The sequence below is a fragment of the Megalobrama amblycephala genome, linkage group LG11 (assembly GCF_018812025.1).
Source record: "Megalobrama amblycephala isolate DHTTF-2021 linkage group LG11, ASM1881202v1, whole genome shotgun sequence".
Lineage (NCBI taxonomy): Eukaryota > Metazoa > Chordata > Actinopteri > Cypriniformes > Xenocyprididae > Megalobrama > Megalobrama amblycephala.
Window position 1 is genome coordinate 37,763,396 of NC_063054.1, and position 15,454 is coordinate 37,778,849.

General features: G+C 29.7%; 1 protein-coding gene across 3 annotated transcripts in view; it reads left to right on the forward strand.

Moving 5' to 3' along the window:
• The window catches only part of fig4a (FIG4 phosphoinositide 5-phosphatase a), a 79,951-nt gene that overhangs the window by 45,753 nt on the left and 18,744 nt on the right, over positions 1-15,454 (forward strand). For all 3 annotated transcript variants that reach the window (XM_048207879.1, XM_048207878.1, XM_048207877.1), the window contains exons 15-19: positions 664-812; positions 890-1,056; positions 10,184-10,322; positions 12,840-12,898; positions 13,357-13,504. In XM_048207879.1, the coding sequence (XP_048063836.1) occupies positions 664-812; positions 890-1,056; positions 10,184-10,322; positions 12,840-12,898; positions 13,357-13,504 (662 nt within the window). The remainder of the gene's footprint in view (positions 1-663; positions 813-889; positions 1,057-10,183; positions 10,323-12,839; positions 12,899-13,356; positions 13,505-15,454) is intronic.

A 15,454-nucleotide genomic window follows, 5' to 3' on the forward strand; every position in this document is an offset into this window, starting at 1 on the left:
ATAATATAATATAATATAATACAAACATACACAACTGGTCAAAGGAAATTATGAAAATAATATTAGAAACAAAAGAAATATGTAATTAAAATCTATAATAATATAATGTAATATAATATAATATAATATATACAAACACACACAACTGGTCAAAAGAAATTATGAAAATAATATTAGAAACAAAAGAAATATGTAATTAAAATCTATAATAATATAATGTAATATAATATAATATAATATATATACAAACATACACAACTGGTCAAAAGAAATTATGAAAATAATATTAGAAGCAAAAGAAATATGTAATTAAAATCTATAATATAATATAATATAATATAATATAATATAATATAATATAATATAATATAATATAATATAATATAATATAATATAATATAATATAATATAATATAATATATACTGCTCACCAAGACTGCATTTATTTTTTTTAAAAATACAGTAAAAATTGTGAAATATTTTTTTTATTTTTCTATGTGAATATATAGTAAAGTGTAATTTATTCCTGTGATCAAAGCTGAATTTTCAGCATCATTACTCCAGTCTTCAGTGTCACATGATCCTTCAGAAATCATTCTGATAACATGACATTCTTGATGATTATCAGTGTTGAAAACAACTGATTGTGTGTAATTCTGACAGACGGGTGTTTTGAGGACGAACTGTGTGGACTGTCTGGACCGAACCAACACCGCCCAGTTCATGGTGGGTAAATGCGCTCTGGCGTACCAGCTCTACGCGCTCGGGATGATCGACAAACCCAAGCTTCAGTTTGATACGGACTGTGTCAGGTACCTGTGCAAACCAACTTTACACTAGTCAGCCAGGTATTGACATCATATTGATGATATTCGTGCTGTGTGTGCAGATTATTTGAGGAGCTGTACGAGGACCACGGCGACACGCTGTCTTTACAGTACGGAGGATCTCAGCTGGTTCACCGAGTGAAGACGTACCGTAAGATCGCGCCCTGGACGCAGCACTCCAAAGACATCATGCAGACGCTCTCGCGTTACTACAGCAACGCATTCTCAGGTAAATAACTCAGCACACGGATGGTAATACCACGGTACTTTCATGTACTTTCATCTATACCATGTTACGGGCTAAATACTCGTGTATTTACATGCTATTCCAAAGTTCCTTGAAGAACAGCAATGTATTTGTACAGTGAATTGTGGTATTACCATGGTATCGTGTCATTGTAATATCAAGGTACTTTCGGTGCGATATAAATTATATATAATTATGATCTAATGTTTCTTGAGCATCAAATCATCATATCAGAATGATTTCTGAAGGATCATGTGACACTGAAGACTGGAGTAATGATGCTGAAAATTCAGCTTTGGTCACAGGAATAAATTACACTTTACTATATATTCACATAGAAAACAGCTGATTTACATTGTAATAATATTTCACAATTTTTACTGTATTTTAAAAAAAATAAATTCAGCCTTGGTGAGCAGAAGAGACTCTTTCAAAATTAATTGTTGAAACTTTTGACCAGTTGTGTGTTTGCATGTGTGTATATTATATTATATTATATTATATTATATTATATTATATTATATTATATTATATTATATTATATTATATTATATTATATTATATTATATTATATTATATTATAGATTTTAATTACATTTTTTTTTTGTTTCTAATATTATTTTCATAATTCTTTTGACCAGTTGTGTATGTTTGATTATATTATATTATATTATATTATATTATAGATTTTATTTAATTACATAATTTTTTTGTTTCTAATATTATTTTCATAATTCTTTTGACCAGCTGCGTGTATGTTTCTATTCTATTCTATTCTATTCTATTCTATTCTATTCTATTCTATTCTATTCTATTCTAGATTTAATTACATAATTGTTTTTGCATTTCTAATATTATTTTCATAATTCTTCTGACCAGTTGTGTGTATGCTTGTACATATTATTCTATTCTATTCTATTCTATTCTATTCTATTCTATTATAGATTTAATTACATAATTTTTTTTTTGCATTTCTAATACTATTTTCATAATTCTTCTGACCAGTTGTGTGTATGTTTGTACATATTATTCTATTCTATTCTATTCTATTATATTATATTATATTATATTATATTATATTATATTATAGATTTAATTACATAATTTTTTTTTGCATTTCTAATATTATTTTCATAATTCTTCTGACCAGTTGTGTGTATGTTTGTACATATTATTCTATTCTATTCTATTCTATTCTATTATATTATATTATATTATATTATATTATAGATTTAATTACATAATTTTTTTTTTGCATTTCTAATATTATTTTCATAATTCTTCTGACCAGTTGTGTGTATGTTTGTACATATTATTCTATTCTATTCTATTCTATTCTATTATATTATATTATATTATATTATATTATAGATTTAATTACATAATTTTTTTTTTGCATTTCTAATATTATTTTCATAATTCTTCTGACCAGTTGTGTGTATGTTTGTACATATTATATTATATTATATTATATTATATTATATTATATTATATTATATTAATTATTGATTGATTTCATTTAATCACATAATTTTTTGCGTTTCTAATATTATTTTCATAATAAATTCAGCACATTTAAACCCCAGATTCTCATTACAGTAATGCAAAAAATCCTTTTACATTCATTACTAGATTTTCAATGATTATTCATCATTTTTCCCCATACCCATCTATATAAATGTGCGTATTATGTAATATGTTAATGTGTCACGTTTCAAGTTAATGATGGTCTGGAGAGAGAGAGAGAGAGAGAGAGAGAGAGAGACATGTTTGAGCCATTATATCCTCCTCCCACATTCTCTCATTCTCTCCCTCATTAATTATTCATATCTGCCTTTGTGCTGATGGGCCGCTTTGTGTATAATTATTACATTTTTTCGCCGTAGAAACGGCCGCTCTCTCTGTGCACAGAGCCGAATCAATCACAAACGTGGTCAAACGTGCTTATGCACCGCATGCGGTAACTTTCTGTCTTTTCAACCGCATCAGCGAGTTTTGCCGTACAATAACTGATTGTCTGAAATCACTTTGCAGTTGAACGACATTGTTGGGGGATAAATGGTAAATCGTCTGATCCTTCGTGGATTTTTCCATGTTTATTTTGTCCGGTTTCATCATGGCTTTTGCTGTAATTTCCTGACATGATTGGCTCTTTTATATGTGAGTTCCCATGGTTATGGCGTCTGCATAGCAACAACCCAGTTCTAATTTCAGTGGTTACAGAGTCTCCAGGTGGTGCTCCTAACTTTAATCCCACTGGTTCATGTTAAATATTATTGCGACTTCAGTAGGTCACATTGTTCTGTTTCCCGTAATACTGCATTTGAACATTCACAGCGTCATCACTTCCTCTCGGGAGTTGCACTTGCGCACACAAAAGTGCACATCGTAGTTTAATTGCTTCATGTTCCCATAATAATGTTAATGTTATGATTTTAGGATATGAGTGAAATCTAATGTAACCCTGAAAAGTGCTGTAATTGCCGTTTGGCTAATTGGCGAAGGCGACACATTCCAATCAAGTGCTGTAATTATATTGCACCCGTGCGTATGGCTTCACTGCTAACGGCGCTGTGTGTTTTACATAAACAAACATGGAGAATCTGGGGAGCAGCTGTGTGTGTGTGTGTGTGTGTGTGTGTGTGTGTGTGTGTGTGTGTGTGTGTGTGTGTGTGTGTGTGTGTGTGTGTGTGTAAAGGCTTTAGTCGCCGTCTTGGGCGAAACTGGTCTGAAAACTGGAAATAATTGTCAATCAATTTTAAATATTATAAAATTTGTAATATTTTATTTATATTTTTTTAATATAATCTATATTATTATATTACATTATTATTAATATTAGAATATTTTTTGTTCATTTACAATTTTTAAAAAATATATGTAAAAAAAATGCAACTCTTTAGATGTTAAAAATTTGACCCTATAAAATATGAATGTCTTTTTTCTTTTTTGAGTGATTCATATCATCTATAGCTAAATGTATTTAAAGGTCCCGTTTTTCGTGTTTTTTTGAAGCTTTGATTGTGTTTATAGTGTGCAATATAACATGTGTTCATGTTTCGCGTGTAAAAAAACACAGTATTTTCCACATAATTTACTTATCTGTATACCGCTGTTTCCACTGTCATAAAAAGGGGCTGATGACTTCCTTGTTCTATGAAGTCCCTCCTTCAGAAATACGTAACGAGTTCTGATTGTGCCAGCGCTTCCTGTGTTGTGATTCGACAGCAGTTTAGCGCTCCTTGCCCGGAAAGGTCACGCCTCTTACCATAACGTGGAGATGCACGCGCTCAGTGTTATTGTAAACATGTCTTTAATTTTACCCTATCAATTTGAGCCGGAATCAGACCCGGTGATTGGACTGCGGGATGAAAATAACAGCGTTTCGACGACATGGCGACAAACACACTCTACAAACGCAACTCTTGTGTATTCCTGTGGGCGGAGGTTAGTCAAAAAACTGTTTTAGTGACGTCATTAAAGAAGGAAGTAGAGGGATGTAGTCCAAACTGGCCGTTCGATGTAGGCGACTTCTGTTAAATAAAATATCTCGCTTGGCATTGAACTTTGAGCTTTAAAATTTTACAGATTTTATTTATACTCTAACAACAACATTACACACTAACTAAAGTTTGAAACATGGGATCACGAAGAACGGGACCTTTAATATGTATATATATTTATATTTATATACATATAAACACATAATGACCAGTCACAGGTGAAGCTTTTTAATGCATCTAACCATTTTGACAGGAATATAACGAGTGCTGAGTAGTCCCTCTAAACCGGAGTGTACCGCCCACAGGCGCCACCTAGCTACGAAAAAATTAATAATCATATTTTTCAAAACTACTGCCTTGCTCAATGAAAAATAGATGTCATTTGAAAGCTTAGAGTCTGAAATGTACAATAAATGTAGCCAGTTTGATTAACTCTGATAAATAAAAAAAAAACAATTTATTAAATACTTTTTTGTACTATGTACTGTAATGTGTCGAAAACATCATATGGCTCAGATAGTCATGTGTCATATGTCATTTAAAAGGTCTCGCAGAGTAGAATATGACAAGCATAATTGTTTTGGGCTTTGACTAAACTTAAGAGAGTTTTTGTATGTGAAGCCCTGCAAAACCTATATGTAAATAATATACAGATGCGGCATTTATGCCACGTTTTCACTCGTAACTTCATAAAACATACTCTGATTTTGGAAAGCGGCACAAGATTATTTACAGCAGATTCTCACGATTAAAATGAGTCCAAACATCAGTATAATCTGATGTGTCGTTCACGAGATATTCCTCACGGAGTGACCCCACAAGCGCTAACTAAAAACAAATATGTAGCATTTACGTGAGGTTTTTCGCATGTGACTTCAAAAAACATGCACAGATTTTAAAAAATGGCACATTATTATTCACAGTGGATGCTTCCGATTTAAAATGATTCCGAAATCAACATCCAAAGCGTCGATCAAAGGATATTCCTCATGGAGGACCGATTTTTAAAATGCCCATTAGGGGGCGACAAAGGCTACTTTGGTTCCAAATGCTGTAACGTTTGATTACTTTATGCGATCACCACAAAATTTGATCCAGATGCAGCTCACATGTAGAGGAACTTCACCAAAAAAGAGTTACGCTGAGTTAATGCATATCAAATAAGAAAGATATGTAAAATTACATATATATTTTGTCTTTTATCAGCATTTTCTCAGCATGAGAATTTAACACTTCAACTGTGCACAACAGCAGCAAACTGGCTTAAAATGATACGTTTTTTGGCTTTTTTTTAAAACAGACTTATGCAATATAATCAAAATGCTTCGCCTGTCAGGTGCTTGACAAGTTCAGAGAGACACGAACCGAGAAAACGTTATTGAAAGGAAAGGATAAGTAGTTCATTTCTCATGTGATCTCTCTTGTCATTATAACCCGGACACCTTCACCTGCTCTCTGCATGTCATTTACAGTCAAAATGGATGTTATTGAGACTTTTAGCAGCCTCTTTTTCACAGGACACCGCGACATCATCTGATTTCTCCTCTCAGTCAAGTTATTCAAAGAATAATGATCATTCAGTCTTTATTGACTTATTTCAGCACATGTGCATCGCACTGGAAGATGCACGTTTTAGGGCGGTTGTTCATTTGCAACTCATCTTGAAGACTTTTCCTGTCAGATTAAATAGACATTTAGAAAATGTCTTTAAGATGTTTATGATTTAGAATGCATGTAAAACTGCTTTTTATATGTTTATATGGTTATAGTCTCTTTAAATGTTAAAACTGTTACCCCATAAATTATTAATAATTTCATAATATCTAAACTTTAACATATTTTAAATATACAAATCTATTAAATGAACAAATCTAAATTATTATTATTATCTAAATAAATGTTTTAATAATATTGTAGTATAATTGAGAAACTATACTTTTTATTAATATTTTGAATTAGTTTTTTTAATATTTATATTTTAAGTGTGTTTTTTCCATTTATATATAGTTTTCAGTTTATTTGCAGCCTTGGCAACTATCTGAATTATTTTTTTTTAAAGTTTTTGTATGTTTAATTTCAGTTAACATTTATTTTATTTCATCTAACGAAAATGTTTTTTATGGTTTTAGCTTTAGTTAACGTTAATAACCCTGGCTTTTATCATGTAAGAGAGCTGTTAATAATGTTAATAATAATTTATGCCTAAAGTTATTTTTCTACACCTAATTAAAAACACTCTGAGCTAGGGGTGTCGCAATATACCGATATTGATGATAGTCGTGATATTCAAAGCATGATGAAATATCGATATCGTGTTAATTTAGGGTGTCACAATATACCAGTATTGGCGATAACCACAATATTTAGGATGCTTATGATATCATGACATGTAAATACTCCAGCGCAGTACCTGGTTGAGCTCTCAGGTGGCAGTATTGCACCTCCGTGTCCATCACCCTGAGGATTACGCCATTTTACAGAGAGTAAGTTGCGATTATTTTACTAGTCGTGGAATGGGAAATGTTACATTAACAGTGACTTTCTGTGTTCATATATTTAAATAAAGGGTGATTCTTTTAATAAGTAACGTGTTTTCTTTACTCAGCGTGACGTATGCATGCAGTTATATGCCTCAAAATTCAAGATACACGGGCATTTTTGCCCAGACAAGTTTTTGTCATTATATCATATAAGATGTAGTTGCATTACAATATCACACGAGCAAGAGTGCCGTTTTTCTCAAATCAGCACAAATGCAATGTTCATTTAACTTATAAATGAATAAAATGAACAATGTGAGTTACATTTTAGACATTTTATGACAATGATGAACAGCAGAGCAGTCCCCGTGCAACAGACAGAAATGTTTTTTATATATACTGCGTTTAAAATGAATCATTTAATGATTAAATGACTCATTCAATAAATAATCGTTCCTGAATGAATCAGTCATTTGAACAAATCGGTTGAATGAATGACTCACTCACTCATTAAGACAGTGACTTGCTGCCACCTACTGGCAGTTTAGTTTCATATTTAAAGTACATTTTAATTAAAACGTTAAATATTATTTAAATACTGAATTCAATTTATGCAGACAAATTGTAAATGCTGTGTAAATATATTAATGCCACGTCTCATTCTGTGTCACCTCTATATTGCAAAGATGGATTTTGTTGATAATGCTAGTATCCATTTTTATTTATTCAGGTCTTAAAAAGTCTTAAATTTGACTTTAAAAAATGTGCAGCAACCCTGAAAGAGAAAAACAAAATAAACAAAGTAAAAATTATTTAGACTGATACTTTTTTTCACCAAAGGATTCTATAGATATCGCGATATATCGATATTGTGAATTCATTTGGCCACAATAACCGTGGTGTGAAAAATCTAATATTGTGACAGCCCTAATATGAGCTTTATGATTAAAAATGTTACACTGTCTTGTTTTCCAGTACAAATATCTTGTTTTAAGAATATTAAGATATTTGTACTGGAAAACAAGACAAAAACACTGAGGAAGAACGTTATTTTTGCAGTAAGGAAAGTGTTTGACGTCCATTGTATTTCGCTCAGCTGATGGTCTCTTCTCCACCTTTTTAGACGTTCTTCAGACTGCTTTTCCCTTTATTTTCTCTTAGCTGTATTTATAGCATCCTCTCATTCAAGGGCTCATTTTAACTGCTCATAAGTTCTCCTGAAATGAATCATCGTCGCACACATGCTGTTCTTCAAGACACTGATGTTATATTTAAAGATTACGAGGGCCGTGTTTACAGGTGAATGCTGTTTTTCACCCCAAAGTCTAAAGAAAAATGATATTGCATTACAAAACGAAGCCTATTTTAGCACCATTAACACTAATAAAGATTGATATAATATTAATGACAATGTTAAATCTTTTGAATCGTGAGATTTTTATGATTATTAATAAACACACACTGTGTTAAATTCACTGTAGTATCATCAGGCGTATCCATGTCATGTTTTCTGGCTGAACAACGCTCGTCTTGGATCTCATCTCAGCTTTATTTAATTAGAAAGATGCTGAAATGGCCTTGAGGGATAACGAGGAACGAGTCTAATTGCGCTCAGTGCTTGTCGATTAACACTTTGTTTCAGCGGGCCGCAGCACATGGACACGTGAGCGCGACAAACTGATCACACTTTTATTCTGAAAAATAAAGTCTTGGCAACTTAAAAAAAGATGCAAACACTTTTGCATCTGATTGTTTTACTTTTGTTGGTCTCAATGGTGATTTCCAGTCTCTCAACTGCTGTTTTAATGTTTTTTTTTTAATTGCCATCACAAAAATGGTTCATGTTGCTGAAGCGTTTGTATTTTGGCTGCGTGCAATTATGATTGAAGGACAAAAATAATTAATATGAAGTAAAACAGCACTTTTCCAAATGAGTAGTTTTTATATAAAATAAAATATTAAATAAAATACAGTTAATTAAAATGCATAATAAAATAAAATACTATATAATAAATTAAAATAATAAAATAAAAAATAAAATTAACAAAAAATGTACTACTTAGTATGCATGTAAAAATATTTGATTTGGTTAAAACGTCTGCCAAATTGTTAAATATAATGTAACTGTAAAATAATAATATTAATAAAATTAAATGATTAAAGGACAAAAATCATAAATATAAAGTAAAGTGGCACTTTTCCAAAAAAATAATGTTTAGTAAAATTAAATTAAATACAGTAAAAAAAAAAAAAAATGGACAAAAAATAATAAAATAAAATAAAACTATTTAGTAATATGTGTGTATATAATAATATTCACTTTGGTTAAAATGTTTGACAAATGGTTAAATATATTGTAAATGTAAAATAACGATAATAATCATAATAAAATTAAGTAACATTATAGAATAATAAAATGCATTGAAATAAAATAAATAATAAAATAAAATATAGTTAAATAAATTTTAGTTAAAACATCTGCCAAATGGTGAAATATAATATAAATGTAATAGTAATAATAAATTATATTAAATAACAATATAGAATTAATAAAATAAAATTAAATAAATTTAGGTTAAAACAATGTAAAAAATAAAAATGTATTTATTTTTTTATTTAAAAATACAATTATAAAATAAATATATTACAATTAAATAAATAAATAAAATTAAAAACAAATAAATATATTGAAAAATGATTAATAATTTTAAAAATAATTTTATATATAATTTATTTATTTTAATATAAAAAATATATTGAATGTAATAAAATTGAATGTCTGCCAAATGAAATGTAAATGTAAAATAATAAAATTATGTTTAATAACATTATAGAATAAATAAAGCACAATTAAATAAAAAAATAAAATACACTTAAATACAGTTAGGTTAAAACATCTGCCAAATTAATAAATGTAAATAAAGATCATGACACGAGGGTCAAAGTCATGAGTTCGAATCCCAGGTAATACTTAATAAAATATATACTTTGAATGCAATGCAAGTCGCTTTGGATAGTAACGTAAAAGTGAAGTAAAACAAAATAAAATGCAGTTTAAACTAAGATTTGGTCAAACAGAAATAACTATTATTTACTATAAATGTGATGCATGTGTCTCTCTCTCAGATGCAGACCGACAGGACGCTATAAACCTGTTCCTGCAGGTCTTCCAGCCGTCCGAATCGAAGCCTCACCTCTGGGAGCTGCCCACAGACTTCTACCTTCACCACAGTAACACCATGAGCCTCCCGCTCCAGCGACACAGGTCTGAGCTTCTCTACACACCACTACTGTACAGAAAAAGATGGATCTGACAGTCATTTCATGGTGGAAACTATAAGTAAGATCAGTTAGAAGATGTCTAGTGCTACTGATGTTCCCTTAGTAAACAGCACTATGAACAGCTACTGGTTGGTTAACCGTAAAGCGTGTAAACATCAAAATGGTTTTTCCGTCTCATTTCATTGCCGTCTGCAGCTTCTGGCTCTCTGGAGTTTTATTCGTTTATTGCCCTGATGTTAAAGACGTGGTCTGTGCGTCCCGTGACCCAGTTTAGTGTCCTCCAGTCGGACGGCGCGTGGCTTTGTGATGACGCTTGCATAATGGAGGATTTGACAAAGACCCGCGCTGATGGTTCGACTATTATCAGACACAAAACGAAATGAGAGGAATCCGACTGACCCGTTTAAGGAAATTGTACATTGACCATTCGTGTTCTAGGACACGCTTGCGTGTTTTTTCATTCAGTTCGAGTCATGCTGAATTTTATCCCTAAATCACAAGAAAGAAACATATACTTTTAGTTCCCATTAAGATTTTTGCATAAAAATGAAACATGTTCACCTCAAATTCTCACTACTGTAATGCAAAAAATAATTTGCATTTAAAATTGAAAAGTATATCTACACATTCATATGCTATTATTATTATTATATGGGCAGGGTTCCCACTCGTCCTGGAAAACCTGGAAAATTGATGACAAATTTTCCAGTCCTGGAAAACACATGGAAAATTAGAGAAAATTTAAAATGTCCTGGAAAATCTTGTTGTTGTCCTGAATTTTTTTTTTTTTTTTTATTATTGCCGCTATTAATCGTTTGCAAAATAAAAGTCTGTGTTTACGTAATGTATATGTGTGTGTTCTGTGTATAATAATTATGTATATATAAATACACACACATACAAGTATAAAGTTTAGAAATATATGCATGCATTATATATATATATACACACACACACAGTACAGTCCAAAAGTTTGGAACCACTAAGATTTTTAATGTTTTTAAAAGAAGTTTCGTCTGCTCACCAAGGCTACATTTATTTAATTAAAAATACAGTAAAAAACAGTAATATTGTGAAATATTATTACAATTTAAAATAACTGTTTTCAATTTGAATATATTTGATAAAGTAATTTATTCCTGTAATGCAAAGCTGAATTTTCAGCATCATTACTCCAGTCTTCAGTGTCACATGATCCTTCAGAAATCATTCTAATATGCTGATCTGCTGCTCAAGAAACATTTATGATTATTTTCAATGTTGAAAACAGTTGTGTACTTTTTTTTTCAGGATTCCTTGATGAATAGAAAGTTCAAAAGAACAGCATTTATCTGAAATACAAAGCTTCTGTAGCATTATACACTACCGTTCAAAAGTTTGGGGTCAGTAAGAATTTTTATTTTTATTTTTTTGAAAAGAAATTAAAGAAATGAATACTTTTATTCAGCAAGGATGCATTAAATCAATCAAAAGTGGCAGTAAAGACATTTATAATGTTACAAAAGATTAGATTTCAGATAAACACTGTTCTTTTGAACTTTCTATTCATCAAATAATCCTGAAAAAAAATATTGTACACATTAAATGTTTCTTGAGCAGCAGATCAGCATATTAGAATGATTTCTGAAGGATCATGTGACACTGAAGACTGGAGTAATGATGCTGAAAATTCAGCTTTGCATCACAGGAATAAATTACTTTGTGAAATATATTCAAATAGAAAACAGTTATTTTAAATTGTAATAATATTTCACAATATTACTGTTTTTTACTGTATTTTTAATTAAATAAATGTAGCCTTGGTGAGCAGACGAAACTTCTTTTAAAAACATTAAAAATCTTAGTGGTTCCAAACTTTTGGACTGTACTGTATATATTTATATATATTTTATATTACATATAAACATAAATATTTTAATATTTTACACAGACTTTTATTTTGAATCGCGATTAATCGTTGCAGCCCTAATCATTTATAAGTGATATATAATTGTTCATGAAACAATGAAAAACGCCTTATATTCAGGTGTGTATGTTTTCTTTTACAGATAAAATGAGCCAAAAAGAGATTTAACTCAGGTCAAAAACTAATAAATGCCCATGAGAAGGATGCAATACTAGAAATTGCAGTTAAAGCATGACCAATGGACAGCAAAACGCTCATTGGGTCAGCAGAATTAAGAATTAATGTGAAGAATTAAGTGTGAAACCATCAGGAACCCTTTAGTCTCCAGAAGTTATATCACGCAATTCTGACTTTTTTCTGCAGTTTATATCTTGCAATTATTAAGTCTTTTCTGAGGTGACACCATGGTACTTTGATGGAATCAGATTGTAATACCATGTTACTTTGATATGATGTTCATATACTTCCTTATTATATAGTGACACCATGTTATTTTGGGTATTCGTATTAGTATGCAACTTCCCAAACGAACATGGTGTCACTGTTATACAGTTTCATGGCGTTTCACGTCCTCTTGATGTATTTCTCCTGCAGTTACACTCACTGGTGGTCTGACGGAGTGCTGACGTTCCTCCCGTTACCGTATGATGAAGGTGATCACTTTATACAGCCATAAAGAGCGATATGAGAGACGTGTGGTTACATATTAACTACAAACATTGTGCCAAACCCTAGCGAGCCCCTCGCTGTCTATGTAGGCAGTCGAGTCCTGATCGAATGGAAGTTCATGAGTGACTGATCGGAAACGCTCAGCGACTCGATGATGGTCATTCACGTCCTGCTCACGTGAAGCGCACGAGAGACTCTGACATCAGCTTCACACAATACATAAAGCATATACAGTCAAACCAGACATTTTTGATATATTTTCACTAGTGGGTGCAGGACACTATAGTGTCTATAAACTGTGACATATTATACCCAAAAATTCTTCATACAGTAAAATTGATCAAATTTGGAACCAAAAATTATTCAGACACTTTGATCTGACCATGTTTTGCTAAAGTGTTTTTTCTGACAGTTTAACTCTGAATGTGTTTGTCCATTTCAGCCCAGTGCGAGAGCAACAGAAAGAAGGTTGTGGTGAAGCGTGTGAACAGATATGAGGAGAGCATCGACATCTACACAGAGTTTTTCAAGCCGTACGAGCTCACTTCTTTTGACGACACTTTTAGTATCGCCATGACTAACTCCGCAAGGTCAGCGCTGACACATCTGTACATGAACACACGCTTCTCAACAAGTGCTTTTCATGCTGTAATTACGTGTCACATATTATATATATATGTATATAAATATACAGTACTGTGCAAAAGTCTTAGGCACGTCAGTATTTTCAGCCCCCAAAAATGAGACAAGACAATCTAAATCCAGAAGAACTGTGGCCGTGTCTCCAAGACGCTTGAAGAAACCTTCCTGCAAAGCTAGCTGTGCAAGTGTACCTGACCAAAGCTGTTTTAAATGCAAAGGGTGGTTGATTTGATTTAATTAACAGAATTAAATCTATTTATAACAGTGAAAGCATCCTCACTTTACAGCATTTTTACACAAGTGCCTGAAACTCTTTCTTGAAGGTTTCTTCAAGGATTTTACAAAAATCTCACTGGATAATTACAATTAATGGCAAAATGAATGTTTGGAAATGTGAACTGATATTTGATGAATGATGAACTCGCACACTACAGCAAAAGATATAAATAACTGGCTTAAAACCCTTTTTTGGGAGTGAAAATACTGACGTGCTTAAGACATTTGCACAGTACTGTGTGTATATATATATATATATATATATATATATATATATATATAATGTGACACGTGAGTACATATGTCATATATTTGAGGAAAAAACTCAAATAAATATTTTTATTTTTTGTTTATTTAAATGAATATTAAGGTAAATATTTATTTATTTATTTAAATGAATACTAAATATAAATTTAAATATTAAAGTAAACAATTATTTTATTAGTTTGTATATTATTTGTTTAAATTAATATTCAAGTAATTATCTAATATATATCTAATAAAAACCTATATTTAAATATTTAAGTAAATATTAGGTAAAGTAAATATTGATTATTTATTTTTGTTTGTTTGTTTGTTTAAATGAATATTCAAGTAAATATCAATATAAATATTTAAGTAAATATTAGGTAAAGTTGAAATATACTGATTTATTGATTTTTGTTTGTTTGTTTGTTTGTTTATTTAAATGAATATTCAAGTAAATATCGAATATATCTAATAAATATCTAAATATCTATGTTTAAATATTTAAGTAAATATTAGGTAAAGTTTAAATGAATTCCTAAATAAATATAGATTTGATTTTTTTTGTTTTGTTTATTTATTTAAATGAATATTCAAGTAAATATCTAATATATCTAATAAATATCTAAATATCTATGTTTAAATATTTAAGTAAATATTAGGTAAAGTTTAAATGAATTCCTAAATAAATATAGATTTATTGATTTTTTGTTTTGTTTATTTATTTAAATGAATATTCAAGTAAATATCTAATATATCTAATAAATATCTAAATATCAATATAAATATTTACGTAAATATTGGGTAAAGTTTAAATGAATTCCTAAGTAAATATTGATTTATTGATTTTGTTTTGTTTATTTATTTAAATGAATATTCAAGTAAATATCTAAATATCTATATTTAAATATTTAAGTAAATATTGATTATTTGTTTATTTTTGTTTATTTGTTTAAATTAATATTCAAGTAAATATCAATAGAAATATGTAAGTAAATATTAGGTAAAGTTTAAATTAATTAGATATATAAGTAAATATTGATTTGTTTTTGTTTTATTTAAATGAATAATATTCAAGTAAATATTTAATATATCTAATAAATCTAGATATCTAAATATCTAATATTTAAATATTTAAGTAAATTTTAGGTAAAGTAAATATTGATTATTTATTTTTGTGTGTTTATTTGTTTAAATGAATATTCAAGTAAATATCAATATAAATATTTAAGTAAATATTAGGTAAAGTTTAAATTAATTCCTAAGTAAATATTGATTTATTGATTTTTTTTTTTTGTTTATTTAAATGAATATTCAAGTAAATATCTAATATCTAATAAATATCTATATTTAAATATTTAAGTAAATATTAGGTA